Source organism: Falco cherrug, chromosome 4, assembly GCF_023634085.1.
Source record: "Falco cherrug isolate bFalChe1 chromosome 4, bFalChe1.pri, whole genome shotgun sequence".
NCBI classification, from domain to species: Eukaryota; Metazoa; Chordata; class Aves; order Falconiformes; family Falconidae; genus Falco; species Falco cherrug.
In genome coordinates this window covers 46,894,847-46,920,367 of record NC_073700.1, presented here as the reverse complement: position 1 = coordinate 46,920,367, position 25,521 = coordinate 46,894,847, and the positions used below count along the sequence as shown (strand labels likewise).

Sequence of the window (25,521 nt, the reverse complement as noted above, 5' to 3'; positions counted from 1 at the left end):
CCCCCAACCAAAAAAAAAAGACCATGAAACCCTCTCAAACCACTGCCATATTTTACACAGGCAAAACAAAGCCAGGGAGAAGGTGTGACCCCAGGATCTCTGTGAACCCCTGCCCCTGTGGGACAGGACCCCTGCAGCCCCAGTGCGCTGAACGGCCTCACTGCTGTTTCAGCAGGGACACGGCGGCTTTTGCAGGCTTTTTCAGAGGGAGCAGAACTCCTTCCAAAGCAGGAGCTGACATGCAGCGCTGCTTGTGTTTCAGCCCTTGGGGAGGCCTCTGTTGATGCTGTCTTGTGCCTTCGGCTTTAGCATGGATCGCTCAACCTGCCAGGCAGCAGAATTAGATAAAATGTTTGCTCTCCTGCACAGCTAAAATACAGTTGTTTCTATCCAGACCCATCTTCAGAGCTATCTCTGAGCCAGGGGATGGAATTTGCAAGCTGGGAGTGAGCAACTGCTCCGGAAAAGGCACCCCGAGTTGCCTGGGGGACCAGAGACATCTCAAAGGACATCGAAGGTCCCTGGGGCTGGCGGCAAGTGGACAGAGCAAGCTGAGAAGGGAAGGGGTACGGAGAAGTCCACAGAATTGGGAATGGAGGAACATGAGGACCTGTGGGGAGCTGAGAGCAAGGAAGAGATGTCCCAGAGAGTTGGAGAAGAATCCCAGAGAGGGAAAGGAGAGAGGGAAGGCAGGGAAGTGGCAAGGGGGCAGGAGGGGAGGCCCTGGTGCTGGTGTGGGGGTCACTGGTGCCTGCCCATGCCAGGCAGCAGTGCCCGGTGCTTGGTGAAGGGGCTTTGGCAGCAGTTCCCTCTGCACCTACCATAAATCTCAACATCATCGTAGATGTCAGCGTCCCTGTGAGGAAAAAGACGGGTTATTGTGAGCAGTCTGGTCTCCTATGTCTCCACCACCCCCTGACGCCGAGACAAGGGCCAGCTCCTGCTGCTGCATCTGTCATCTCTCCTCCAGCATCCACCGCGCAGCCCTGCCCGCTGCCTCCCAGCCTCACGCTCTCCCCATGGAGATGGGATCCCTTGGTGTGGGGTGACCGTGGCTCTGGCTGTGACAGTAGCCCACCCCAGGCTGCCAGGAGCCACAGACCCAGCCGTGCGGAGGGGCAAGTGCTGGCCCCTCCTGCTGTGCCACCAGCAGCATCTGAGCAGTGTCTGGGCAGGTCCCACGTGAGGGTCCGCAGCGTGGGGAGTGGTCGCAGTGCCCCAGGATGTTGCCCCCAGTGCCAGAACCATTCCTGACACCAGAAATGGCAGATCCCAAGCCCAGGGTAACTAGCTGGTGGTCAGTGCCTTGGCTGGATGGTTTTGAGGTGGCACTCAATGGCCAGGGTCGGTTCAGTGCCATGCACTTGCTGGGGAATTGCTACAGCTCACGGAGTTGGGGGGAAGGGGCCAGGGAAGGGGTACTCACAGGTGTAGCATCACAGCCCGGGGCACGTACCCATCTGCAACAGAAGAGGAGAAGCACGTCGGGTCGTGCCAGGAGCTGAGACACAAATGGGGTCTCACCCCAGCACCCGCCCCTGCCCAGGACAGGCAGGTTCAGCAGCAGCTCATCCCCAGGGAGAGCTGCGAGCAAAGCAGGAGCTCAGCTCCGGGAAGGCGAGCTGGACCCTTGGGAGGAACCTGCGGGGGGCAAGGCAGGGAAAGAGCCTGCCAGGCTGGGCGGCAGCTGAGTGGGAAGAGCCCGATCCCCATCTCTCTGCCTAGGGGATCTGCAGCCCGTTTCACCGGAGCATCCTTCGGGGCAAACGTGGCTTGTGGGCTCCGTGCCTGCGGCAAACCCTGCTGAGCTGGTGGCTGAGGGGCTCCGGGACCCGCAGAGGCTTTGAGCAGAGGGAGACGACCAGGCCAGCGAACAGCTAAACGGTGGGTGCCAAGCAGGAGGAAAAGCAGGACATTTGGGCAAGGAGCAGTAGGAATATTTGAGACCCAGGGTAAGTCAGGTCCCTCTGAACAGCAAGGGGATGTCTCCTGCTGTCTACCGGGGTAGAAACTCGATCCCAAAACTCTGTGTGCTGTGATCCCCCCTGTGGGCAAAGCCTCAGCCCCCCCCCCAAGACTTACACCTCCTCTGGCTGTTTCGGCAGAGGATTTGCTCCTGATTTGTAAACTGAATGACATCAAGAATTTCTCCTCGTCGCAGTGGCAGGTTCTTCCCTCCACCCCTCTTCTCTGTTGCTGCGGGGTCGACCATCATCCGAGTCAGGACGTTGATGTTTCCTTCGAACTGGAACACAAACAGCAGCGCTGCAGCTCAGCGGCTGCCCCAGGGGAGCGTGAGCCAGGCAGCTCCCACCACTCGCCCTTCTCGGAAGAAACAGATCCCTCTCCAGCCCGATGGTCCTGGGGACTGGTTTGATCTGGGGGTGTTGCAGTGGGGAACAGGGCAGATGTGACCTGGGTATGGGCTGGTCTCCGCAGAGCACAGCTCTTCCCTGCCAGTGCACTGCACCCTTCTCAGGAGACGAGGGGGAGCTTGGAAGGGGAAGCAATTTGCTCATCGCTGCTCACCTTGAATTTCTTCTGAAACTCCCTGTCCGCCTTCTCTTCCTTCTTGCAGTCCTTGAGCGTCATCGGCTTCATTTTCCGGGAGACCTGGGCTTCTCTGCAGGGTCGTTGTGAGTCATGGGAAAACTCAGATGATGCCACGCGCTGCTGCCCCCCTTCCCCTTCTCCCCCCAGGGCTGCTGCCCCATCAGTTCTCCTGCACCAGCTCTGGGGGCTGCTGGGGCTCTCGGGCCAGGTTTAAACCTGCTGCTTGTGCTCTTCACCATGGACATTTCTATCACGAGCCCAGCAGAAACCATTAAACCACCAGCTTTTTCAAAGCAGGAAGGAGCCCTGGCCATTTTGGGACCCTTAGAAAGAGTAAAAACCCCCGTTACCTCTGCGCAGCTGCCAGCAAGGCAACACTGTTAGAAGCTTGACCGGCATCTCCACCTGTAAAACCAAACCCTGGGACAGAAGCTGCTGTGAGGTTGCTATAAGGTGTAGACACCCGCTGAGACCAGACACAAGACTGAAACAGCAGCAAAAGCTTTCTCCTCCTGGCCCCAAAGCTTGAGTTTGCCCCCTGAGCGTGTGTGGGGGGGGTGGGGATCAGGGTTTCCCATGCCCATTTACAAGGCAGCAGAGAAACCCATCTCCCTCCCGTGCATGGCAGCAGCGGGCTCAGTGTAGGCTCAGTGTCATCAGCACCTCGAGGCTCTCTGAGCTCACCCCAGCCAGAATCCCAGCCCTCCTGTACCCACCTTCTCCGGGGTGGCGATACACTGGTGGCTGGGATATGGGGGACAGCTGAAAGCCTTTGCCTCTCCCAAGCAGCCCAGCGGGCTCTACATCATCGTACAGCTCATCTTCATCCCTGCGACAAGGCAGACAGCAATTAGCAAGCCCTGTTGCATCAACAGCACCGGGGGCCAAGGGCAGCATTGAGGCTGCCAGGACGGGGGGCAACAGGCAGTTGGGCCACCGGTGGGTTGGCCCCAGGTGTGGGACAGAGCGGGACAGCAGCTCCTCACAGGGCTCAGCACTGTGGCACAGCAGCCTGGCGTGCAGGATGGCAGCAGCCAGACACGTGTCCCTTCTGACCCTGACCATTCTGCAATTCTGGGACCCTCTTGCTGTCCCCTCTTGTGCCTTTTCCACCGGGTTGGGACAGCCTGGAAGCCACCTGGAAAAAAAGTGCTGCCTTGGTCCTTACCCCGTTACACTCGGAGCATCCTGCGGTGGGAACTGCATCAGGGCTGATGTAACGTACCCTCTTTTTTTACCTATGGTAAAAAGAGGAATGGAAGAGAGCAGTGAGGGATTATTTCACATTTTCTCCTCAACTCCATCACCCACTCTGAGGTCAGAGCCACCCTGGGCTAGATTTAGTGCAGAGGGATGCGGAGACATAAAACTGACTGCACAGCTGGATCCAGTGAGGAGTTTTTACTCCATGGCCCAGCTGGAGATTTTCTTCCCTCTCAGCACACTGGGGCACAGCCCATCAGGGAACTCACTGGGGACCTTTAATATCTATTTTCCCATTGCTACATCCCTAATGTTACTTTCTCCCTGGACCAGTGACAAAAGGAGAGGGGAAGAGGCCAAAATGGGTATTTTGAACGTGCTGAAAACCCAAAACTCCAGACCTGTACCACAATCAGGGCAAGCCCTGGGTATCTCCATGTGCATCTCCATCAGCCAGAACACGCTGCTGTACCCTGTATGATGGCCGGCACGTCTACATCTCTGCTAAGATCCCGTTATTTTTATCACCAGCCTCGTAGTTGTTACCAGCCTGGTCAACCAAGATCAACCAACAGCTGGCACGAAGATCCGCAGTACAACATTGCAGCTCTGCTGGGTTAGTGTACCAAGTAATGTGCAATCATACACCAGGCCCTAAAAATCAGGAGTTTGCCCTAAAAATTATCAAAACTAACCAAATCAGGGTGGGGGTGTAATTTCCACATGCTATGCCTATAAAAGCCCCTTCAGCACTACCAGCCTCCACCTCTCCATCAGCTCCCCCACTATTTCCATCTCCCAGAGCTCCAGGCTCTAACTGGGGAGGTTTTCCTTTCCCGGGGGACCTGCAGGCGCCTGTCCGTACCCAGCTGCGTGCTCCTTGGTGGCTCCACGGCAGGACAGAGGGGTGTCCCAGGATGTGCAGCCACACCAAACTTCTCCAGATCAACAACAGGAGGGCGCCTGGGCTTGGCCGGCCTCACTCCCAGCACCTTGACGTGTGGCAAAGGCTTCCTGCGGGGCACAGCTGGGTGCCCCGTCCTGCGGGAGCTTCCCGCAGCATCCAGGGGGGCTGCAGCAGCGATGCCTTTGGCAGGAACCACTGGAGCACCCTTGTCTTTGGCCAGTGGCCATGTCTGCTGAGCTGGGTTTCTCTGGGGAGGATGGGAGGTGGCTCCCACCTCCTTGTTCAACGCATCTCCTCCTCCTGGCTTCGCAGGGGCTGAGTGGAAGCTGGCATCCTGAGAAATCCCTTTCTTCAGTCGCACCGTCCATCCCGGGGGCTCACAGATGGAACGAGGAGACGAATGCTGTCCCACACCCTGACCTTTACTGTGAGACGGAGGAGCCCTGCTGAAGTCCACCCTCCTTGTCCAGGGGGGCTCTGGAGGCAGCTCGCCCTTGGAGCCTGGCACTGGGCTCTGTCCCAGTGACATCGCAGGGGATGCTGCAGAGCGACTCTCCGGCCACCTGCCCGCTTCGGGGGAGTCTTTCCTGTTCCCTTGGAGCTTCGCCCGCAGGTGCCTCACCACGGCCTCTTTTTCCTCGAGGTGTGTCTGCAACCATTGAGAAAAGCTCTAGTGAAAACACCGTGGGGGAAAAGGAGTCAGCCCCGCCCCGGGGAATGCAATATTTTTTCAACATGGCTTTATACTAAGCCTCCTCCATGAAATGTGGTCTTTGCTCAAAGAACGTGTCTGAGAAAACAACACCAGGCTGCACCAGATCAGGAACAAGTCCCATCGCCATGAGGGCATCCAGGAGGCATTTCATGGAGTCCATTTTTTGCCCTGATGCTCCTTCGTTCACCACCAGGGACAAAACAGAGGGCTTGGATGAGGGATTATACTCTACTAGTAGCAAAGCTCCTGAGGGCAGAATTTGAGATCTAGAGGTTGCCCAGGGCTCAGATGGGAGCAACCTGCCTTGCCCTGGTCCTGGTTCCCATGAAATCCATGGTGAACCCGGGGCAGCTGGTCAGGAGTTGGTGGAGGAGACCCCACAGAGCCATCAGCATCCCTCCCTGGAGGAAAACCTGGGACGGCGCTGATGAAACTCATCCTACCAAAGCCTGCATGCAAAACTAACGGCCAAGCAGCAGCAGATCTGCCCTACTTTCGTGACCAGCACATTTCCTGCGCTGCTCACACCGTGCACACGTGAACTGGGACGTGCTGCCCACAGCGCAGAGCTGCCCCTGTCTGCCCGAATGACCAAACCCCACCTTTTTCTGAAGCCTCCAGAGAAAGGCTGCCAGGAGGAAGCTGAATGACTTTTGGAAGAAGAGTGTCAGGTTTGAGGTAGGGCACCAAGCTCAGGTAGCGGGGATTTATATTCTTCCTAAGCTTCTCAGGTGGACCTTACAGGAGGGGAGGGATCATCTTACCCTCCGGGATCTTTCTCCCACCCCTTGTCCCTGGGCCACAGTGACCCTTTGCACCGGAGCTGGCTGCTCTGCTTCTCCTTGGCAAGCCATAGGCTTTGTGAAGTTCTCCTCCCTCTAGGACTGCAGTATGGGTTTGTGCTTGCGTAATTTTTTTTTTCTTTCACAACAGAAGGGCTAGTATGCAAAGAAGCTAGCGCAATAATTTTAGATATAAGCGCTCTAATGGATATATACCTAAATAAGTGCAAGTTCCCCTTGCATCCCCGGGCACTCACCCCAATATCCCCAGTAAATGCTGCAAATGCAGCACTCTGACCATAGCCTGTGGTAAAGCACCACCAATTTGCTGTTTCCTGTACACCAGGCAGTGGGGTTCTCACCTAACTAGCAATAACAAAGCAGCTTTTTCCGGAGTCTCAAACATGCTGCTGGGATTTTTGGTACCCGAATGATTCAGAGGTTTGTAACCATCAATTTTGGAGCCGTTCCGTCAGCTGGGACGTGCCCAGAGCCCTCAGGTGTCCCTGTGGGACACAGCACTGCTGCCACCAGGATCAGTTCCAGGATTTTTGCATTGGTGGGTGCTCTCCTGGAGGCAGCAGCAGCAGCAGCGGGTGGCCTCCTCCTCTTTCACACAGGTTTATATCCACCCAGCAAGTGTTGCACTGAGCCCAGGAACTGGTCAGAGACCTCTGAAGCTCCAACCAGCTCAGATGTACCAGAGGACTTGGTCTTCCAGGAGGAGCAAGGGAGACCCTTGCAGGACCCAGCCCCTCGCAAGGACACTGCCAAAGCCCTTCCAAGCAGGAGACATGGCTTCACACCCCACACCCTGTCCCCAGGTCCAGCACAAGCCAGGTTCTTACTCACCATTTTCCAACAGCGGATGCTTTCCTACGTGCTCACCTCCTTTCTAAGGACCACCGGTGGTACCCCAGCAGGACCCGTGCCAGGCGAGCCTCTCTGAAGTCTCCCTCCTCTGAAACCAGAAGCTCTTTCCTAACGGTCGGTGAGAAGCTGCGTGCAACACCAGGAAGTCCCTGTAGCCTGACCACAAAACAGAATGAGGACAAGGAGGACGAGGAGGAGAAGGAGGAGGAGGAGGAGGAGGGGGTGCAGCTCTTGGTGCACCATGAGCTTGGACTCTGCCGCTGTTGGGAAGCTTGGAGCCCACTAAGCCCTGCTGCCCCAAAGAGTGTCACCCAGAAAAGAGCCTGGGGTTTGGGGAGTATCAAAAGCGTCAAGGGTGAGCGTCGGGAGGACGGGGACAGGCTGTTTCAGTGGTGTCCAGCGACCAGACAAGGCACAACGGGCACAAACTGTGACACAAGAAGTTCCATCTCAAGATGAGGAAGAACTTCTTTACCTTGAGGGTGATGGAGCACTGGGAGAGGCTGTGGCATCTCCTTCTCTGGAGATGTTCAAACCCTGCCTGGCTGTGCAGCCTACTCTGGGAGAGCTGCTGGACTGGGTGGTCTCCAGAGGTCCCTTCCCACCCCAACTGGTCTGTCATCCTGTGGTCCAGTGGCCAACGTGACCCTGCCGCAGGTCAGGTCTTCAGAGCCCCGTGGGACCCACAGAGGGTGGAGGCAACTTGTGGTGGTTGCACAGCAAAACCAGCGTGGCCGCACACACGGTGCTTCGCCGGAGCGTGGGAGGGCAGCGGTGGGGGGCACGGCTTTCGGCGTACCCCAGCCTGGCTGGTATTTGCCCCGTGGCAAAGCCCAACTCTGCTGGGAAGCAGGGAAGCCTCCGCAGGTCCTGGTGGCACCGCTTGTCACCTCGGGGGGAGATCCGAGAGGTCAGGCCAGGCGCCGTGGCAGGGATGCTCTGCCCAGCGACGGGTGGGTGCTGGTGTCCCAGCCCCATGGCAGCATGTGTCCCCCAGCAGCGTGTCCCCCCAGCCCTGTGCGGGGCTGTCCTCCCATGTCCCCCAGCCCTGCAGGGCTCTGTGCCATCAGCAGCGTGTCCCCTCAACCCCCAGCAGCGTGTCCCCCCAGCCCTGCGGGGGGCTATCCCCCCATGTCCCCCCAGCAACAGCGTGTCCCCCCAGCCTTGCTGAGGGCTGGTGTGTCCCCTCATTCCTGCAGGGGGCTGTCCCCCCAGCGGCATGTCCCCCCAGCCCTGCGGGGGGCTATCCCCCCATGTCCCCCCAGCAGCGTGTCCCCCCAGCCCTGCCGGGGGCTGTCACCCCAGCATCGTGTCCCCCAGCCCTGCGGGGGGCTGTCCCCCCGTGTCCCCCCCATGTCCCCCACCCCTGCGGGGGCTGTCCCCCCGTGTCCCCCCAGCATCGTGTCCCCCAGCCCTGCGGGGGGCTGTCCCCCCGGTGGTGCCCGCAGCGGCTGCTGCCTGCGGAGGACACGGGCAAGGCCGGGCCGGGGACGCCTTGGCCAAGCGTGGCGGTGCCCGGGGGTCCTGCGGGGGGCGGGGGGCACCGGAGGGTTTGATCCCACCAGCTGGAGGGGGGATGGAGGGGGGGTCGCTGCCGCGCGGGGGGCAGAGCCCTGTTCGGGGGGAGAGGGCGGCCGAGAGCCGGGCCGGGGGCACACGGGGCGGCGGGGAGTCCCCACAGGCGGCCGGGGGAAGGACGGGGCCGGCGGGGAGCCCCGGGGCCGTGTCTGCGGGCGGGGGGCGCCGTCTAGGGTGTCCTGGGATCCCCGGGCCCGCGGGTGGGACGGGGGCGGCAGGGCCGTTCCTGCGGTGCCCCCCGACCCCCGCCAGCCCCGGGCCCCGCCGTGCGGAGGCTCCGCCGCGGCCCCCTCGGCCCGGCCCCTCCCCGCGGCGGCCCGGCGCAGGCGCGGCGCTGGGGCGGGATGGCGGCGGCCGGGCCGGTGGCGGGCGCGGAGGTGCCGGGGCCGGGCCCGGGGGAGGAGGCGGCGGGCGCGGGGCCGCCATGCCCGGGGCCGGCCCGCCTGGCGCGGCTGCCGCTGGCGCGGGTGAAGGCGCTGGTGAAGGCGGACCCGGACGTCAGCCTGGCCAGCCAGGAGGCCGTCTTCGTCCTGGCGCGGGCCACGGTGAGGGGCGGCGGCGGCCTGCGGGAGCCCCGGGAGCCGCAGCCCGCGGCGCTGCTTCGCTCTTAGAACCGGCGCTTGGCGGGGGCTTAGCCCGGAGGGCGCGGCGGGCCCCGCTCCAGGCGCACGGTAGCCCCTGCCGGGCCGGGCCCGCCGGCTGGAGGGCGGGGAGGGGCCGGCGGCGGTGGCCGGGGCCCGCCGGGGGGCCGTAACGGGGCTGCCCTCCATCGGGGGGGCTCCCGCTGCGCGGGCCGGGGGCGCTGGCTGGGCTGGGCTGGCCCGGCCGCCGTGTGAGGCCCCGTGCGGCTCTGCGGCACCTCCCGGCGGCCAGGGCTGGGCACCGGCGGGGCAGCGCCGGCGGCTGGGCTCGGGCTGCGGGGCACCACCGGGTGGCGCTGGGCACCGGCTGCTGGGTGCCACCGGCTGCTGCTGGGCAGTGGCTGCTGGGTGCCACCGGCTGGTGCTGGGCAGTGGCTGCTGGGTACCACTGGCTGGTGCTGGGTACCACCGGCTAGTGCTGAGCTCAGGCTGCTGGGCACCAGCTGGTGCTGGGCTTGGGCTGGTGCTGGGCTTGGGTTGCTGGGCTTCAGTGACTGGGCACCACTGGCTGGTGCGGGGCACCATCTGCTGGGCACCACCAGCTGCTGGGCTTAGGCTGCTGGGCACCAGCTGATGCTGGGCTTGGGCTGGTGCTGAGCTCCAGTTGCTGCTGGGCTTCAGTGACTGGGCACCACCGGCTGGTGCTGGGCACCACCGGCTGGTGCTGGGCACTGTCTGCTGGGCACTGGCCAATGCTGGGCACCACTGGCTGGTGCTGGGTACCACTGGCTGGTGCTGGGCTCAGGCTGCTGGGCACCAGCTGGTGCTGAATTCCAGTTGCTGCTGGGCTCAGGTTGCTGGGCTTCAGTGACTGGGCACCACCAGCTGCTGGGCACCTGCTCCCCACTGCTGAGCACCCACCGCGTGGCACGGATGCCGGTTGTGCTCAGTCCGCTCCATCCTGAGCTGAGCATAGGGCACCCTTCTTCCTTCAGAAGATGCCGTGGGAGCAGCTGGTGTGCAGCCAGCCTCCCAGCCCTGTGCAGGGAACCCCCTGTGTGCGACACACTCGGGGCCTTCTCCTGTTGCTTCTCATGTGCACCGCTGTCCGACGATCGCATTTGTTATTCTTAGAGCAATTTATTGGGAAGGGGAAATTTTAAGGTGGAGGTTCTGGTTTCATGCCAAAGTCGTGCAGGACCTTTCCTCAGGGTGTTCTCTCCTCCTTTTCTCATCCCCTGTGTGAAACACTTCTTTTTGCCTTGCAGGAGTTGTTTGTTGAAACCATAGCCAAGGATGCGTACGTGTACGCTCAGCAAGGAAAAAGGAAAACTCTGCAGAGAAAAGACCTGGGTATGAGGCATATTTTGTGCTATCCTTAGCAAAGTGTTGCAGTGATGGAGGATTTTCCCACCTGTCCCGGTGGGATGAAGCAATCATAGGTGCTTCTCTTTTTCTGAAGATGGGAGAGAAAAACTTCTCTTCTACCAAATATTATGCTAATAATTTCACACACAGGCTCCAAGCCAAGTAAACCTCTTTGAAATCCATTGCTGTACTGTGATGTAATTTCAGATGCACATGCAAATATGGAGTTGGTTTATCCATGTTAATTGTTTTCAATTTGCTTTGCAGATAATGCCATTGAAGCTATTGATGAATTTGCTTTTTTGGAAGGTGAGTTTCTACTTGGTTTCACTTGGTTTCAGTATTTTCTGTAATCTTTTTGGGAGAGAAAGAACTTAACCATCTGCAGAGGCCACTGTTTCCGCATCTTTAATGATGTAACTTGTTATGCCCCTCTCTGAACGGTGAAACACAAATCCAAGTGGACCCTGAAACACATACAATACTTTTTAGCTAGATTTGGTTTTACTTGCATGTGATTTGCTTAAACTTGAAAAAAAGTTACTGCATATTCCTTTGGCAGCTTGTAAACACGTTTCATTTGTCCACATAACTGCATTTCTAATTGCTGAGACTAATTTTTTTTTTTTTCCTTTTCCATTTTTAGGTACTTTGGACTGAGGTGGACAGAGATGGAGCTCTCTGGAGAAAGAAACTGAGGAGATGGACATGGAGTGGAAAACAGGACACTGAGAGTTTGAAAATAGTTCCTGGAATTGAGACACTGAAATGACAACCATAATATTTTGTATAAAGTTTAAGTTGTTGTAAGTTCTTTATTTAAAAGGCAGATTTTTTTTCATAAATATTTTGTATGTCACTTAGCTGTGCCCTGCCGCCACGGTGCAGACTGCTCTCCAGCTTTGGCCAGGTCACACGGCAGTTGCTCGGAGTAGTTGTCCCTGCCTCTCCAGGTACTCTGCAGCACCACAGAGCTCGGAATGGAGAGTAGCTTGGCTCAGGTGCCCAGGCATGGTGAAATGTTTTTTTTTATGGAAATGTATTTTCTTTGTATATGTTTGTTTCTTGGCCAAACACAATTAAATTTTTTATTATTTTTTTTGTTGAACAGCTGTGCTGATTTCTCCTGTGCTGCTGGGATGAAGGGGATGGTGTTCCTGTAGCGCTGCGGTAAATGGCATAGTTTTGAAAGGATGCCTTCTAATAGCATTTTGCTTTCGCTAATTGTGTCCTCAAGGCATCTATCCCAGTGAAGCCCTGTTGTCCTCCAGGAACTATGAGCTCCAGGCTTTTTCCTAGGGGTGTACAGCTTCCATAAATCTCTGTGATTGCTGCACCTGTAAGTAGTTGTAACCAAAAAAACCCACCACCCAGCCTCGACCCAAACCCCTATTTCAAATACCAGAGTGGTGTCAGGTGCCTTATGCTGCCATCACTGTTCTCTTGTGCACTTTCATTCCTCAGTCTGGCAAAAAAACAAAAAAATTTCCCTGGGAACTGGATCGGTTCCCTGCCACGTGCACTTGGCCAAGGTGGTGCAGAGATCCTCACTTCTGTAATTCAGAGGCATGGGCAGCAAGCATCCAGGACATCCCGCTGCCCTCGGCAGGCACAGCTGAGCCCCTTGCATCACCCGAGCACCATCTGTGCCTCTGCTGTTTCCAGGATTTTGGTGGGGGGGCTAGCACTTCCCTGCGTGTATTTGACAAGCTAGAAGGAAAGATGGTTCCTCTTGGCTCCAGGACTCAAGTCACATTGAAAAGAAGCAAAAACAGAGCAGCAGCCTCTCCGTCTCGGTGTGGTTGTGGGGAATATGCCGACATTGCTGGTGTGAGTCCTACCCTGTTGTCATCTTTATCAAAGAGCCAGCTTTGTTTCAGCTTTAGTGTCCCGAGGGCAACAAAAGGGGGCTGTCCCTAGATAAAAAGGCCATTGAATGCAATGAATGAGTTTGAAGGATGAAGGTTCCTTTCAAATGAGGGGACTTAAAAGTGACTCCAAACTGAATTAGTTTGAAAGTGGTGGGAAGAACAAAGACCCCCTGGGAGCTTCCCCAGGCTGGGAGCAAAAGCTCTCAAGAAACGCTTTGAAGTTTGCTGGAGGTCTGATCCCTGTAGACATGTTGTGGGAGGATGCCATCACTGCTCAGGCTGCTTAGGTGTTTGCTCAGATCGCAATCTGAAGACATTTGCTGGCTATATGTGAACCGGTTTGTCGCTGAGCCCTTCACCTGGTGGCCCGCTGAAGGAGGACCTGGTATTAGTATCAGAGATACTGGAGGTCTTTTTGTGTCTCCCAAGGTGCAGTATGCAGGACCCACTAGCTGTCGTCTTCTTCGTCTTCTTTGCTGGGCTCTTGCGTGCTCCTATCTTTGCCAGTAAGTTCCTTTTTCCCTCTCGTTGTCTTCAATGCTGCTTTGGCCTCTTTCATAGGAGAGAAAAGTGCTCGTGTGGGTGTGTAGTGCATGGCTGTGCACGGGCTTCATTCCTATCTGATGCTTCTGTACAGACATGGTGTGTGCTTTCTGCAGTTCTTCGCTGTAAGCAGCACCGAGGGTTGTCTGCACTCAGCAAACAGGTTTTTTATGTTTGATGATGCGGGGTTTGTCTCGGGGGAAGCTGCTGTGCAGAAATCTTTGGGGAGTTCAGTGCCCTTGAGCTGCTCTGTGCTGTGTGTGATCGCTCCTCTTACCCGAGCTCCCGTTGCAGTAATGTGGAAGTAGCAGAGAGCAGGGGACTGATGTCCTAAGATAAAACACCGCTAACCACAACGTTTTCTTGGAGTAATTAAGCAGCTAGGTGTTTAGCCAGGTCTGAGAGGTCAAATGGGTCATGTCCCTTTATAAGGACTCTAAATCTCTCCCTTATACTGGAGCAGTTTGGTTCAGGACAGCAGGTGGCTGGAGACTGGTGCTTGGTGCTCAGCGCCTCCTCTCCGCTCCAGCAGGAAAGGTGGTGAGTTACAACTGGGGTGACACTGGGCTCGGTGGTTTGTGACCGCAGGTGTCGATGCTGACGGCAGAGGGGACGAGCAAGGGAACCTGTTTGCAGAGAGGGGCTGCTGCAGGAGGCAGAGCCATTTCCTCCACGTTGGGCATGGTGAGTCCCCCCTTTGCCCCCAAGAAACCTGCATCCTTTAACCTTCCCCACTCACATCCTGCTCATCATCCCTCCCGTATTCCTTTTATGTTGAAATTATCCTAGTGACTTCTCCCTCAGGGGATTAAGGACAGGAAAATACCATGAGGACTCGTCACCCAGATAATCCCAACGCTTCAAGCATTTTTTGGTAGCATAGGGACTGACGGGCAGCCTGGCCCCTAGGTCTGTGCGCCTGCAGAAAGGAGGTTGCATTTTCTGTACCGGTGTGCTGGCAGGGGGGTTATGTTTGTAGTCTGTGTTCGCCTCCGTTTGGCACTGCATAAATTCAGGACTACTGCAGGCTTTTGCTTCCCAGGATTAACGTTGGAAGGGCTGTCAGCAAGACGGTAGGGCAACCCGACTTTACCGTGCAGAGAAAGTAGAAAATAGCTCCGTTTGTTCACCAGAAAAAAAAAAAAAAATCTGTGGCCTTCAGGACTAGCCTCTGGTCTCGGTTCCCCTTGTAGCGGCAGTAAGGCTACATAAGATGAGCTTCAGCTGTTTTTAGCACCGATATGTGAAAATGGCTTTAAACTGTATAGCTGAAAGTCTGAGGTTTCTTAGGCTCAGTGCACGAGAGCAGTATTTGCACATATTTAGCTTTTGTTGTTTACAAAATATCAGGTTCTTGTGTGAACAGTAGGAATTATAAAATGATCGTATCCAAATTAAGAACTGTCACGAGCAATGACAGCTCATCATCTCCAGAGGAGACAACTTCCCAAGAGTAAATAATGATGAAAATAGTAAAAGTAGGAATAGATAGCGATAAAAATAATAAACACAGCCTGTATTGCTGCGGGGATGGGAGGGCAGGGGTTACCAGTGTCTCCAGCTGGCAAGTGTCCTTTGCAAAGTGACCAGTGGAGCATTCACAGGGATCACCACCTGGGAATGGCTGATACGCTGCAAATTGCTACCTGGCTTGCTGCTCACTTGTTTCCCTGGGCAAAGCAATCCTGGGGCAGCTAGCGGCGGCTACAACCCATGTCTGAGTTTAGAACGTCCCTACACTTCCTGGTGTCCCTACATACTCCCTGGTGTTGCGCAGCATGGTGATGGGGGCTGCCTCTCGCACTGACACTGAAGATGAGGTTTGAAATCAATGCGAAATCAAAGTTTTGGGGCCCACACTGGGTCTGCAACTCCACCAGGTGAAAGCAGATGAATTATAGTGGTGCTGAACTACTCAATGGGCACTTTTAAGGCCAATATTCTTCCCTGTTATACGATAAAAGGAGGTTTTACATCAGTCAGTCCTTTGAGCATGGACGGTACTGTTGGGGAAGAATAGCTCATTTTAGAAGGATTTCCAGAAGAAACAGCCATCAGCCAATAACCACGATATTTTGCAAACTCAAAATACAGCAGAATAAACCAATCTAAACCTGGATGTCACGGTCCTGTCTCCCATTCCCACCTTCCCATCCTCTGCCCGCAGGGCTAATGTGGCAGTGCCGCAGCTTTGGGGAGCTGTGAGATGGGAATTTGGGGGTGGGGTGGGGGAGTGCAGGTTCGTTTTCAGCTCAAGCAGCCCCACAAAGAGGTTCCTTTGGGCGAGGAGAGCTGGGTTTCTCTTTCTCTTTCTGTCCTGGATCCACCCTGAACCCGCTGGGTGCTCAGGCTTGTCCAGTACCTTCAAGGTCTGCAGTTCAGTGACAGCTGAGCATTTGCATTTTCCTTTTGCTAATCAATGTATTCATCTATTCTCACCCCACCCTTCACGAGCTCACTAAAAAAAGTTAAATTGATGGTTTCCTAGGGTAGATTTAATTGCATTCTTTATATTCTGTAGAACACTTACCAGTCTGTTATGAAATGTTTTACTTCTGATCTGCAAGTGCAGTAGTGGTGTCTGCAGCACTAGCTTTCCCTCTGGGATTTCCACAGGTGCTCAGGCTGAAGGAATCTCTTTCCCAGGCAGAATTCCCAGGGGTGGACCCTGTATTTTTATTCAGTATTTGTGTTGTACTTGGCCCTGGTTTCAGCTTGGGCCTCCCCAGCATCACACAATTAGGGAGGAGTAATCGTTTTGTTAATCTCATGTCCCACAGATGTCTCTGGCAGTCCTGTCAGCGTGGACGTTGGAAAGTGCCGGTCCAGCTGCTCATCCCAGCAGATCAGCTCCCTCAACCCCAGCCTCCTGGAGCTCTCCAGACACTCTTCCATGCTTGATTTCCTTCGAAGCAAGAAGGTGAGAAAAGTATGTTTGTGTCATCCCCATGGCAGGAGCAGTTGGGTCTGGGTGAATGTCATACACTGCTGCCTGGGGTTGTGATTTTATACGTGTTTTAAAATACCTGGTTTGGGCTTCTGCATTGCAGAAAACCCATCACTGAGCCTCTTGTCCTTGTTAGCCAGCAAGCAGTGGATTATTCAGGCTAGACAAATGGAAACTATCCAGTACTGGATGCCTTGTGTCAGAGGAAGGGCCAGAATTGAGCTGAAGGGCTATTACAGCACTTACCCAGCTGCTCCAGGCAGCATCCAAGTGCATTTCTGTCCTCTACCAGCCCAGCAGCAGGACCAACTCTTTCAGCCACATCTGCTGTATGTGAGAGCTGGTGTCCTGTATGTAGAAAGGTTGGAGGCATTTTTCTGCCTGGCTGAACAAAACTGGCAGGATCTGTGATTTTCTGATGAGTATCTGGCCTTCGGGGTGCTTATGTCTTTCCGTTATCACGTCCCCTGTGTCACTGCTGGGAGGGACTAGAAGGAGCCTGTGCACCTGGGGACGTGGCTATGCGCAGGTTGCGATGCTTTTATCCTGGGAGAGCTGACATTGCTTGAAGTCCCATCTCCACCAGGATAACTAAACCTGGAGAGGGAATGAAAACAAGCTCTGCAGGGTGCTGCACGTGTGTGTCCTGTGAGTGTTCACCTGGGGGACTGTAACTGAAAAATGTTGTTGCCACTTGTCCCACTGTTGTCACCACTGGTGCAATGTCTTCCAGGCAGGCAAGGCGCACGTTTGTTCCTCAGAGCTGTCGTCATGCTGACCCCTCCGATCAGGAGCCTGGGGTGGAACGAGGACTGTTTAGCCAGAACAGTTCAACTGATTGTAGCAGGGGTTTAGGGAATAAACAGTCTCTGGTGTGTCGCTGGGAAGGGCAGCACCGCTGCGCTGCCGTGTGGGGAGGAAGGAGTAAAAGCTGAGTCAGTTCTAGATCAGAAGGGGTTTTCACCCAGGAGCTGATGCTGGAGGTTGTGGCATGTTTTTACCAGTGTATATGCCACTTGTGCTCTTCTGTGCAGCTGCAGGTCAGGCACCCCAACTCACTGCTGCGGCCGGGAGCCCCACGATCCTGCCCTGGGGGTTCCTGCTGCGAGCCCACCCACGTGCACATGGAGCGACTCCTGCTCTTGGAAGGTGTTCGGGAGGTAGAGGTGGTCGACGGCTGTCACTGCAGCATGTGCCCTGAGGAATGTCTTCGCCTCCCAGCTGTGAAAACCTTCTTTCCAGACTCTCCCTGGGAAGTCACGATCGATGTGGGGAAATGCTCTGATCCAGCCTACAGTGCAGGTATGGGAATGATGGAGTGTGGGGAAATGCTCTGATCCAAGTTACAGTGCAGGTGTGGGAACGATGGAGTGTGGGGAAATGCTCTGATCCAAGTTACAGTGCAGGTGAGGGAACGATGGAGTGTGGGGAAATGCTCTGATCCAAGTTACAGTGCAGGTGAGGGAACGATGGAGTGTGGGGAAATGCTCTGATCCAAGTTACAGTGCAGGTGAGGGAACGATGGAGTGTGGGGAAATGCTCTGATCCAAGTTACAGTGCAGGTGAGGGAACGATGGAGTGTGGGGAAATGCTCTGATCCAAGTTACAGTGCAGGTGAGGGAACGATGGAGTGTGGGGAAATGCTCTGATCCAAGTTACAGTGCAGGTGAGGGAACGATGGAGTGTGGGGAAATGCTCTGATCCAAGTTACAGTGCAGGTGAGGGAACGATGGAGTGTGGGGAAATGCTCTGATCCAAGTTACAGTGCAGGTGAGGGAACGATGGAGTGTGGGGAAATGCTCTGATCCAGCCTACAGTGCAGGTGAGGGAACGATGGAGTGTGGGGAAATGCTCTGATCCAGCCTACAGTGCAGGTGAGGGAACGATGGAGTGTGGGGAAATGCTCTGATCCAAGTTACAGTGCAGGTGAGGGAACGATGGAGTGTGGGGAAATGCTCTGATCCAAGTTACAGTGCAGGTGAGGGAACGATGGAGTGTGGGGAAATGCTCTGATCCAAGTTACAGTGCAGGTGAGGGAACGATGGAGTGTGGGGAAATGCTCTGATCCAAGTTACAGTGCAGGTGAGGGAACGATGGAGTGTGGGGAAATGCTCTGATCCAAGTTACAGTGCAGGTGAGGGAACGATGGAGTGTGGGGAAATGCTCTGATCCAAGTTACAGTGCAGGTGAGGGAACGATGGAGTGTGGGGAAATGCTCTGATCCAAGTTACAGTGCAGGTGAGGGAACGATGGAGTGTGGGGAAATGCTCTGATCCAAGTTACAGTGCAGGTGAGGGAACGATGGAGTGTGGGGAAATGCTCTGATCCAGCCTACAGTGCAGGTGAGGGAACGATGGAGTGTGGGGAAATGCTCTGATCCAGCCTACAGTGCAGGTGAGGGAACGATGGAGTGTGGGGAAATGCTCTGATCCAAGTTACAGTGCAGGTGAGGGAACGATGGAGTGTGGGGAAATGCTCTGATCCAAGTTACAGTGCAGGTGAGGGAACGATGGAGTGTGGGGAAATGCTCTGATCCAAGTTACAGTGCAGGTGAGGGAACGATGGAGTGTGGGGAAATGCTCTGATCCAGCCTACAGTGCAGGTGAGGGAACGATGGAGTGTGGGGAAATGCTCTGATCCAGCCTACAGTGCAGGTGAGGGAACGATGGAGTGTGGGGAAATGCTCTGATCCAAGTTACAGTGCAGGTGAGGGAACGATGGAGTGTGGGGAAATGCTCTGATCCAAGTTACAGTGCAGGTGAGGGAACGATGGAGTGTGGGGAAATGCTCTGATCCAAGTTACAGTGCAGGTGAGGGAACGATGGAGTGTGGGGAAATGCTCTGATCCAAGTTACAGTGCAGGTGAGGGAACGATGGAGTGTGGGGAAATGCTCTGATCCAAGTTACAGTGCAGGTGAGGGAACGATGGAGTGTGGGGAAATGCTCTGATCCAGCCTACAGTGCAGGTGAGGGAACGATGGAGTGTGGGGAAATGCTCTGATCCAGCCTACAGTGCAGGTGAGGGAACGATGGAGTGTGGGGAAATGCTCTGATCCAGCCTACAGTGCAGGTGAGGGAACGATGGAGTGTGGGGAAATGCTCTGATCCAGCCTACAGTGCAGGTGAGGGAACGATGGAGTGTGGGGAAATGCTCTGATCCAGCCTACAGTGCAGGTGAGGGAACGATGGAGTGTGGGGAAATGCTCTGATCCAGCCTACAGTGCAGGTGAGGGAACGATGGAGTGTGGGGAAATGCTCTGATCCAGCCTACAGTGCAGGTGTGGGAACGATGGAGTGTGGGGAAATGCTCTGATCCAAGTTACAGTGCAGGTGAGGGAACGATGGAGTGCAGCTGTGGGAATGATGGAGTGCAGGTGTGGGAACGATGGAGAGCTCCCCTCCCTCCAGGAATATGGGGACGAGCCCTTCTGTGTCACCAGCACCCACATCAGAGCTCGGAGCGTGACCTAACAACCCTTGGGTCTGCTACACAAACCCTCTTTGCCTTTGGGTGGGAATGGGATTGTATTTTATCCTGTCAGGATTTGGGTTTTCTTTTGCCTTCCGTTGCCAGGCCCTTACATCCGCAGGTGAAATGGTATTTCTGTGCCCCTGTGCATGGTGTGAGGATGGAAATACAACCACCTCGTGTTAGGGGAAAGCATCCTCTAACCAGAGATCGTAGAATCAATGTGACCCAGGCTGGGAGGGACCTTGGGGGTCTCCACTCCAACCCTTCCACTCAAAGCAAGAACAACCTGATGGTAAAAGCTCTACTGGAAACAGCCCACACAGCAACCATGAAACACTGGAGTGTGAAATGCCCTTTTATCTCAGCTCCAGTGAACCACACTGATGTTTCAGAAATTAATCAGAAATGAACACTCCAAACTAAATCATTCCAGACGGGTCAAAACCTTCTAGTGGGATAAAGCTGAACTGGTTCCTCCTGAACTGGTGTGCTGCTGTTTGAGTCCACACATCAAATAACCGAAGAGTCACATCGGTGAAGTTGAACCAATCTGTTTTTATCAGAATGAAAAGTCACCTTTTATTGGTTCATTGACATTGAATGAACAATTCATTCAAAAAAAAATGATTTTCCAGCACCGCTTGATAAAATCAGTTCTCCTGGACTTTGTTGATGTCATTTTATTGGCATTTCTGCATCTAAACCCGCCCCCTTAGAACCTTCCCGGCAACTGGGGTGCCACAGCTGTACAACAGCCACTAGAGAGGGACAGAGACCAGTGGGAGTCTTGAGGTGGAAAACAGCAAAGAGGCCTGAGCTAGAGGGGCTGGGGAAGCCGGGTGGGTGGCAGGGAAAATAAAAAAGCCCAAGGGGCTCTGCTTGTGTGTGCCATCCTCCGAGAGAGAGCGGCTGGGCACTGGCACCAGTGCTCCCGCAGCTTGTGTCACCCCGCCGCCAGGCACACAGCAAGTGGAAAAGAAAATTAGGCAGCGTGAAGTGCTTTTTTCCCGAGGTGGGAGAATCAGCATTTACTTCCCAGACGGGTGAGGAGAAGGTGCTGGGCCATGCTGTTGTCCCCCCCCCCCCCCCCGGGGTGGCTAATGGATGGTGGCTCACACAGTGATAATGGGCCAGGGCTGGGAAATGTGGACTCAGCCCCAGCTTTGCCTCTGCCCTCCCTTGGGTCTCAGCACTTTCCTTCTAGATTTTCCCTTGGAAAGTCAGGCTGACACTTTCAGTGTCCTGTTAAAGACTGGCGATGTCAGAGGAGCCAGAGGGCTGGAGGAGGATGTTTAAATCTCACCCAGAAATACTGGCTTCCAGAAATCTGTGGTCATTTTGTGTCCTCCTCTTAAGGCATCCCAGAGACGTCTGCTTTCAGAAAATGCTTTTCCCTCCCCTGCAAACACAGCCCCATCCTGGAACAAAGAAATGTCCAGCAGCTGATGAAGTAGCTGGGAGTGAGCAGGAAACTCTCAGGACCATTTTAAAGCCAGGAACCAAACACAAATCCTGAAGGATCCGCACCCAAGGGCTGGGACAGGGAGAGACCAGGTCCTGTTTAGAACCCAAACCCAAGACTGACTTAACCATTGACTTAACCATCCTTCTTCCCCTCCTCTAGCTCGTGCAGTAGAGATTTTAACCCGAATTTAATTGGAGAGACTTAGGGAAGCTGTTTCTTTCTGCACAGCACGTGTTCAAACTGAGCCAGGCAGGTCAGCCTGTGCCTGTTTCCTTCCAGCTAGATTTGGGTTACTGCTGGGATGCTTCTGTCCCTGAGGACCTGCCTGGCCCAGAGGGACCTGCCACTGTCACAGCATGTCCTGGTATGGGTGGGAAATGCAAAGGTGCAGGCTTTTGGTGTGTGCACCCAAAGCCCCCCTTCGCCCTGCTCTCTGCGTGGCTTCCTTAACCAGGCTAGGGCTGTCGCATCCAAACAGAACGGGGCTTTGGCGCTGCACGTTTTTCATTGAGTTAACGCTTGGATAGGGAAAGCAAAGGCAAAGCAGGACTTGGTCCTGCAGCCCCAGAAGCGGGGCCATCGCCTGCCTTCCCTTTCCTCCCCCCTTGTCCCTTCCTCCTTCCCACGGCGTGGGTAGGGCAGACGGAATAACGCGGGCTGATGCGGGGAGATGCTGTCTCCATCCCAGCTCTGGCAGGTTCATCTGCTTGCATGGAGAGCCGAGAGCCCAGCCCAAAGCAAATCCTTGGAGGTGCCCAGGGGAATACACCTCCAGGAGAGAGCTGGTGATACCGGCTCCAGCACCTGAGAAGCCTGTGCGGGGCACAGGCCCCCTCGCAAACCTGAATGCCGAATGAGTAAATGTTAAATAATGTTCCCCAGCTCCCTGGTGTGAGAGCATGTCACTGGAAAAAGTGCTGCCATGAATATTTTATGTTCAAAGACCTTTTTTTCTCAAAGATAACATGTAATAGCTCAGGCCATCTCCCCAGAGATGGGGCTTTCACAGGGTCAGGTCTGGGACTCACAATTTGCACCCAGAATAACCTCTCTTTGCCCTCTGGTCTGAAACTGAGATGGAGGAACCAAACCTACTGCTGAGTCCCTGAGCTGGTGAAGGAATAAGCCCCAGACTCCCAGCTGGGGACCCTCACACAGAAAACAGCACTTCCCACGCCGGGTGCTGGATGCTGGAGCCTGATGCTGCGTCTGTGCCACATGGCAGACCCCCGGAGAAGATGCTGCAGCCATAGATGCACCCCCAGATTAAATTTCTTTCTTATTTCCTTCCAGATGGACTTTTCTGCATGCCCACAAAGTTCAGCGCTGCTCTAGTCAAAACCCCACAAGGTGGGGAGGTGGTTCAGATGCTGGAGAACTGTGAAATGAAGGAAAAATGCTATCGCGTTTCCCAGGTGGAATATTATTATGAAATCGTGCACAGCTCTGCAGGACGCAGGGAGGAACGGCTCAAGGTTGGTTTCCCGCGGCTTGGCCTCCTCTCTGGAGGATGCTCTGGCATGGGCAGCTTCACCCTGGAGAGCTAAGCACACCCTGGCAACAAACTAGTGGTAAAAATCTCGTATTTGTATTATCTTATGCTATAAAATGTATTTTACCACCACTGATTTGTGTATGCACCAGTGCCGTGAAGTAACAAATGGCCTTTTGTTTGGGGTGAGGCTTGCTTTAAAAAATAATTAAGGGAGCAGTGAGATACTTATTTAAAAAATTCTTTGATCTTTAAGTGTATCTTAAGCTCACCTTCAGTGGAGGCTCTGCTCTCTACTTTAACATACCTTTGCAGACAGGGACCTCTGACTCAAAAAATACTGGTGTGCCCCCAAAGTACTGCTCCTTACCCAAAGTACTTCTTCTTGCAAGTTTTGCCTTGCTGCTGCCCTTTCTCAGGGGGGTACGTTCAGCCTGAGGATGGAGGGTGGGTGGAGGGCACGGTGAGCGGTGAGCGGTCCCCTGGTGTGTCCCCAGTGAGGTGCTGCAGGGGATTTTCATGCTTTTGTTTTGCAAATCTTTGCAGGAAATTGATGTGGGAAGGTGCTTGGGCAGCTGCTCCTGGGGGGATCCCTGCCTGCTTAGGTAAGCACAGCTGCCAGGATCCGGCTGGTCTCATTCCTGGGCACATCTGCTGTTTAGCAGATGTATATCTATCTATCTATCTATCTATCTATCTCACACAATCTGCTATTCAGAGGCTGTTCCCATTCCTCCCTAGGACTGCATCTGCTGCTCCCAGGGCAGGACCCGGGGGGATGCCACAGGAGCGGGTTTTGGGTAACACCCACAGCTCACCCTCTGGGCTCTGTCTAACCGTGTAGGAACAAAGCTGAACCAGAGCAGCGTTTGGAGTGGTGCTGCCACCGCACACTGCTCTGCTGCTTCAAGGGATCAAGATTCACCTGCTGGCGAGGATGCCAAATTTGGCCCACTGGGCAGCTGGTTATAGAGCATGTGGTCCCCCCGTGATATCAGACACAGAAGGGTCCTGACAGTGGCTTTCTCCAGCCTGGGATATGCCATTCCTGATGGCAATGCAGTGGGGTGGGAGGAGGAGGAGGAGGGGGATGCTCTGAGACAGGCTGAGTCCAGACAGTTGCTTCAGGCCCGGAGGGGCAGCACTTTGCGTTGCTTGCAGACACAAAAATGTGGCGAATGCAAAGGGAAGCAAACGAAACCACAAAGCAAGTCATCATCCCTGCTTTGCACAGGCAGAGAGGGAGGAGACAGTTCAGCACTTTACACCATGAGTAAGGAATAAATGTGCCAGAAGAAAGCTGCCTCTCTTCTCCCCCCCCAACCCGCCTCTGGGCATCTGCCCTTTTTTGCAGGTGGTGACCCGCAGGGATGTGGGGGGCCGGGGATGTACTGGGTTTGTCTCTAACTGCAGGGAGTCCCAAGGCAGAGAGAAATGTCTGGTGTGGGCAGAAGCTGCCTCCAGCCGCTGCGTCCCTCACCAGTACGATGTACACACGTTCTGGAGCCGCCGAGACCGCGTCCGCACCGTCGTTGCCATCCGACAGTGCAAGTGCAGGGGGTAGCGGGCCTGGGGCTACTGCAAGACCCCTGCCAGACTGTCTGTAGTATATGTAAATGAGAGAAGGGTATTTTTTGAATAAAAGCTATTTTAAACAGCACTTGTATAAATGAACCCTCTAGAAAATGTTTCACAGCTTGTAAAATAAACATCGTGGGCAATTCGCAGCTCCTTGGGGCTCAGCTGGGCAGCCCCATGCCCCCCCCCCCTCCATCTGCCCAGGCATTCCAGGGGGATGTGGTGTGCGGGGTGGCACAGGCTCGGCTGCTCCCATTTACAAAATGTGGAGCCGGAGTGGGAGAGGAGAGGGAAAAGGGCAGGCATGTCCCTTTGCAGGCAGCCCCAGTTATCCTGTGGGACACCCGCGTGCTGGGAAGAGGAAGGAAAGGATCCAGAGGATACAAATAATTTCCTCCATCCATCAACTCAAGGCTGTCATTGCCTCCCTCCCTAGGCTGGATAACGAACAGCCCTTTCACCCGCCAAGCAATGGCTTAGAATAAATTATATACACAACTGGGCAAGGAGCCTTCAGCTTGTCTCCTGTCGCGTTGTCCTGGCAGTGCTTTGGTGCAGTGCCGGTCCCACACCATCCTGTCTCTGTGCCAAGCCTCTCACAGAGTTTGTACCTCTGAGCCTCATTCACAGCAGGGTTCCCTGTTCCCTGTGAGATCCAACAGGCTTTGCTAACTCTGGCTCTTTTTATCTGGCTGGTATTGTATAATGCTATTTTTTTCCATTAAGTCGTGTGGCATTAAAACAAATATTAAATGTAAAGTGTACAAGTGCATTGTGTCAACACGTCTGCCTTCACCAACCTGATTTCTCCGTCATTGGGGAACAAGAGCAAAAAAACTGGCTTTTATCCCATCATCTGGAGTCCGTAGGGTTCTTGTGGCATTTCATTAATATTGAACATTCAGGAATTGGCAGCAAATGCTTTTTAATGCCCAGGAAGCCAATCGGCTATTTTTTAAATGAAAAAAAAAAGTTTAATTTCGGTTTGGTTCCTCCTGCTGCTGAGTTATTGCCCCGGCCCAAGAACTGGCAGCGCTGTGGAAGGATGCTGCAGCCACCGGCACTGCTGGGTCTCTGCTGGAAGCCTACTCTGCACCGCAGTCCCAGCACCCTGGGCTCCCCTGCTGCATGGGTGGGACATGGGACATGGGACTGGGACGTGCACCCTGGGCTCCCCTGCTGCATGGGTGGGACATGGGACTGGGACGCGCACCCTGGGCTCCCCTGCTGCATGGGAGGGACATGGGACATGGGACTGGGACGTGCACCCTGGGCTCCCCTGCTGCATGGGTGGGACATGGGACATGGGACCTGCAGCCTGGGCTGCCCCTGCCGCATGAGGGGTCCCTGGGCACCCCCCACTCACGCTTCACAGGGACATTGGATGGGGACAACACCAAGCCCCCTGATGTTCCTCACCCCTGGCAGTGGCCAGGGCGTGGGGCAGGGTGAGGTGCTGCAGCAGGACAGGGATGGGGAGGGGATGCTGGTCCAGCCTGCCTGGCTCTCAGGGAGGCCGCATTCCTCCACACAAAGGTCCTCCTGTTTGTCCCGCTAATGCCATCATTAAAAACCAGTTAGCCTCCTACAGAG

General features: G+C 55.1%; 3 protein-coding genes across 11 annotated transcripts; 2 read left to right on the top strand and 1 right to left on the bottom strand.

The window, feature by feature from the left end:
* Positions 1 to 34: 34 nt before the first annotated feature.
* Positions 35 to 7,685, bottom strand: PRAM1 (PML-RARA regulated adaptor molecule 1). 3 transcript variants are annotated; one of them, XM_055708380.1, is made up of 10 exons: positions 7,013 to 7,685; positions 4,622 to 5,312; positions 3,722 to 3,791; positions 3,270 to 3,382; positions 2,904 to 2,973; positions 2,530 to 2,623; positions 2,083 to 2,245; positions 1,427 to 1,460; positions 822 to 856; positions 35 to 324 (listed from the first exon to the last, which is right to left on the bottom strand). In XM_055708380.1, exons 1-10 carry the CDS (start codon positions 7,013 to 7,015, stop codon positions 320 to 322), a joined length of 1,278 nt encoding a protein of 425 aa, XP_055564355.1. In that variant the 5' UTR covers positions 7,016 to 7,685; the 3' UTR covers positions 35 to 319. The 3 variants fall into 3 exon arrangements, with proteins under 3 accessions (XP_055564355.1, XP_055564354.1, XP_055564353.1); XM_055708379.1 differs by lacking the exon at positions 35 to 324 and having other exon boundaries at positions 331 to 856; positions 7,013 to 7,189; positions 7,509 to 7,685; XM_055708378.1 differs by lacking the exon at positions 35 to 324 and having other exon boundaries at positions 331 to 856.
* Positions 7,686 to 8,923: 1,238 nt separating this feature from the next.
* Positions 8,924 to 11,668, top strand: POLE4 (DNA polymerase epsilon 4, accessory subunit). The gene is made up of 4 exons (XM_055708389.1): positions 8,924 to 9,156; positions 10,461 to 10,545; positions 10,828 to 10,869; positions 11,207 to 11,668. Exons 1-4 carry the CDS (start codon positions 8,956 to 8,958, stop codon positions 11,218 to 11,220), a joined length of 342 nt encoding a protein of 113 aa, XP_055564364.1. The 5' UTR covers positions 8,924 to 8,955; the 3' UTR covers positions 11,221 to 11,668.
* On the top strand, positions 11,490 to 24,687 carry LOC102050494 (uncharacterized). 7 transcript variants are annotated; one of them, XM_027798522.2, is made up of 9 exons: positions 11,490 to 11,569; positions 11,672 to 11,730; positions 12,861 to 12,937; positions 13,563 to 13,658; positions 15,755 to 15,894; positions 16,956 to 17,223; positions 22,152 to 22,333; positions 22,897 to 22,955; positions 23,764 to 24,687. In XM_027798522.2, exons 3-9 carry the CDS (start codon positions 12,868 to 12,870, stop codon positions 23,912 to 23,914), a joined length of 966 nt encoding a protein of 321 aa, XP_027654323.1. In that variant the 5' UTR covers positions 11,490 to 11,569; positions 11,672 to 11,730; positions 12,861 to 12,867; the 3' UTR covers positions 23,915 to 24,687. The 7 variants fall into 7 exon arrangements, 6 of the variants coding, with proteins under 6 accessions (XP_027654323.1, XP_055564362.1, XP_027654318.1 ...); XM_055708387.1 differs by having other exon boundaries at positions 11,499 to 11,569; positions 12,867 to 12,937; XM_027798517.2 differs by lacking the exon at positions 11,490 to 11,569 and having other exon boundaries at positions 11,672 to 12,390.
* Positions 24,688 to 25,521: the final 834 nt, after the last annotated feature.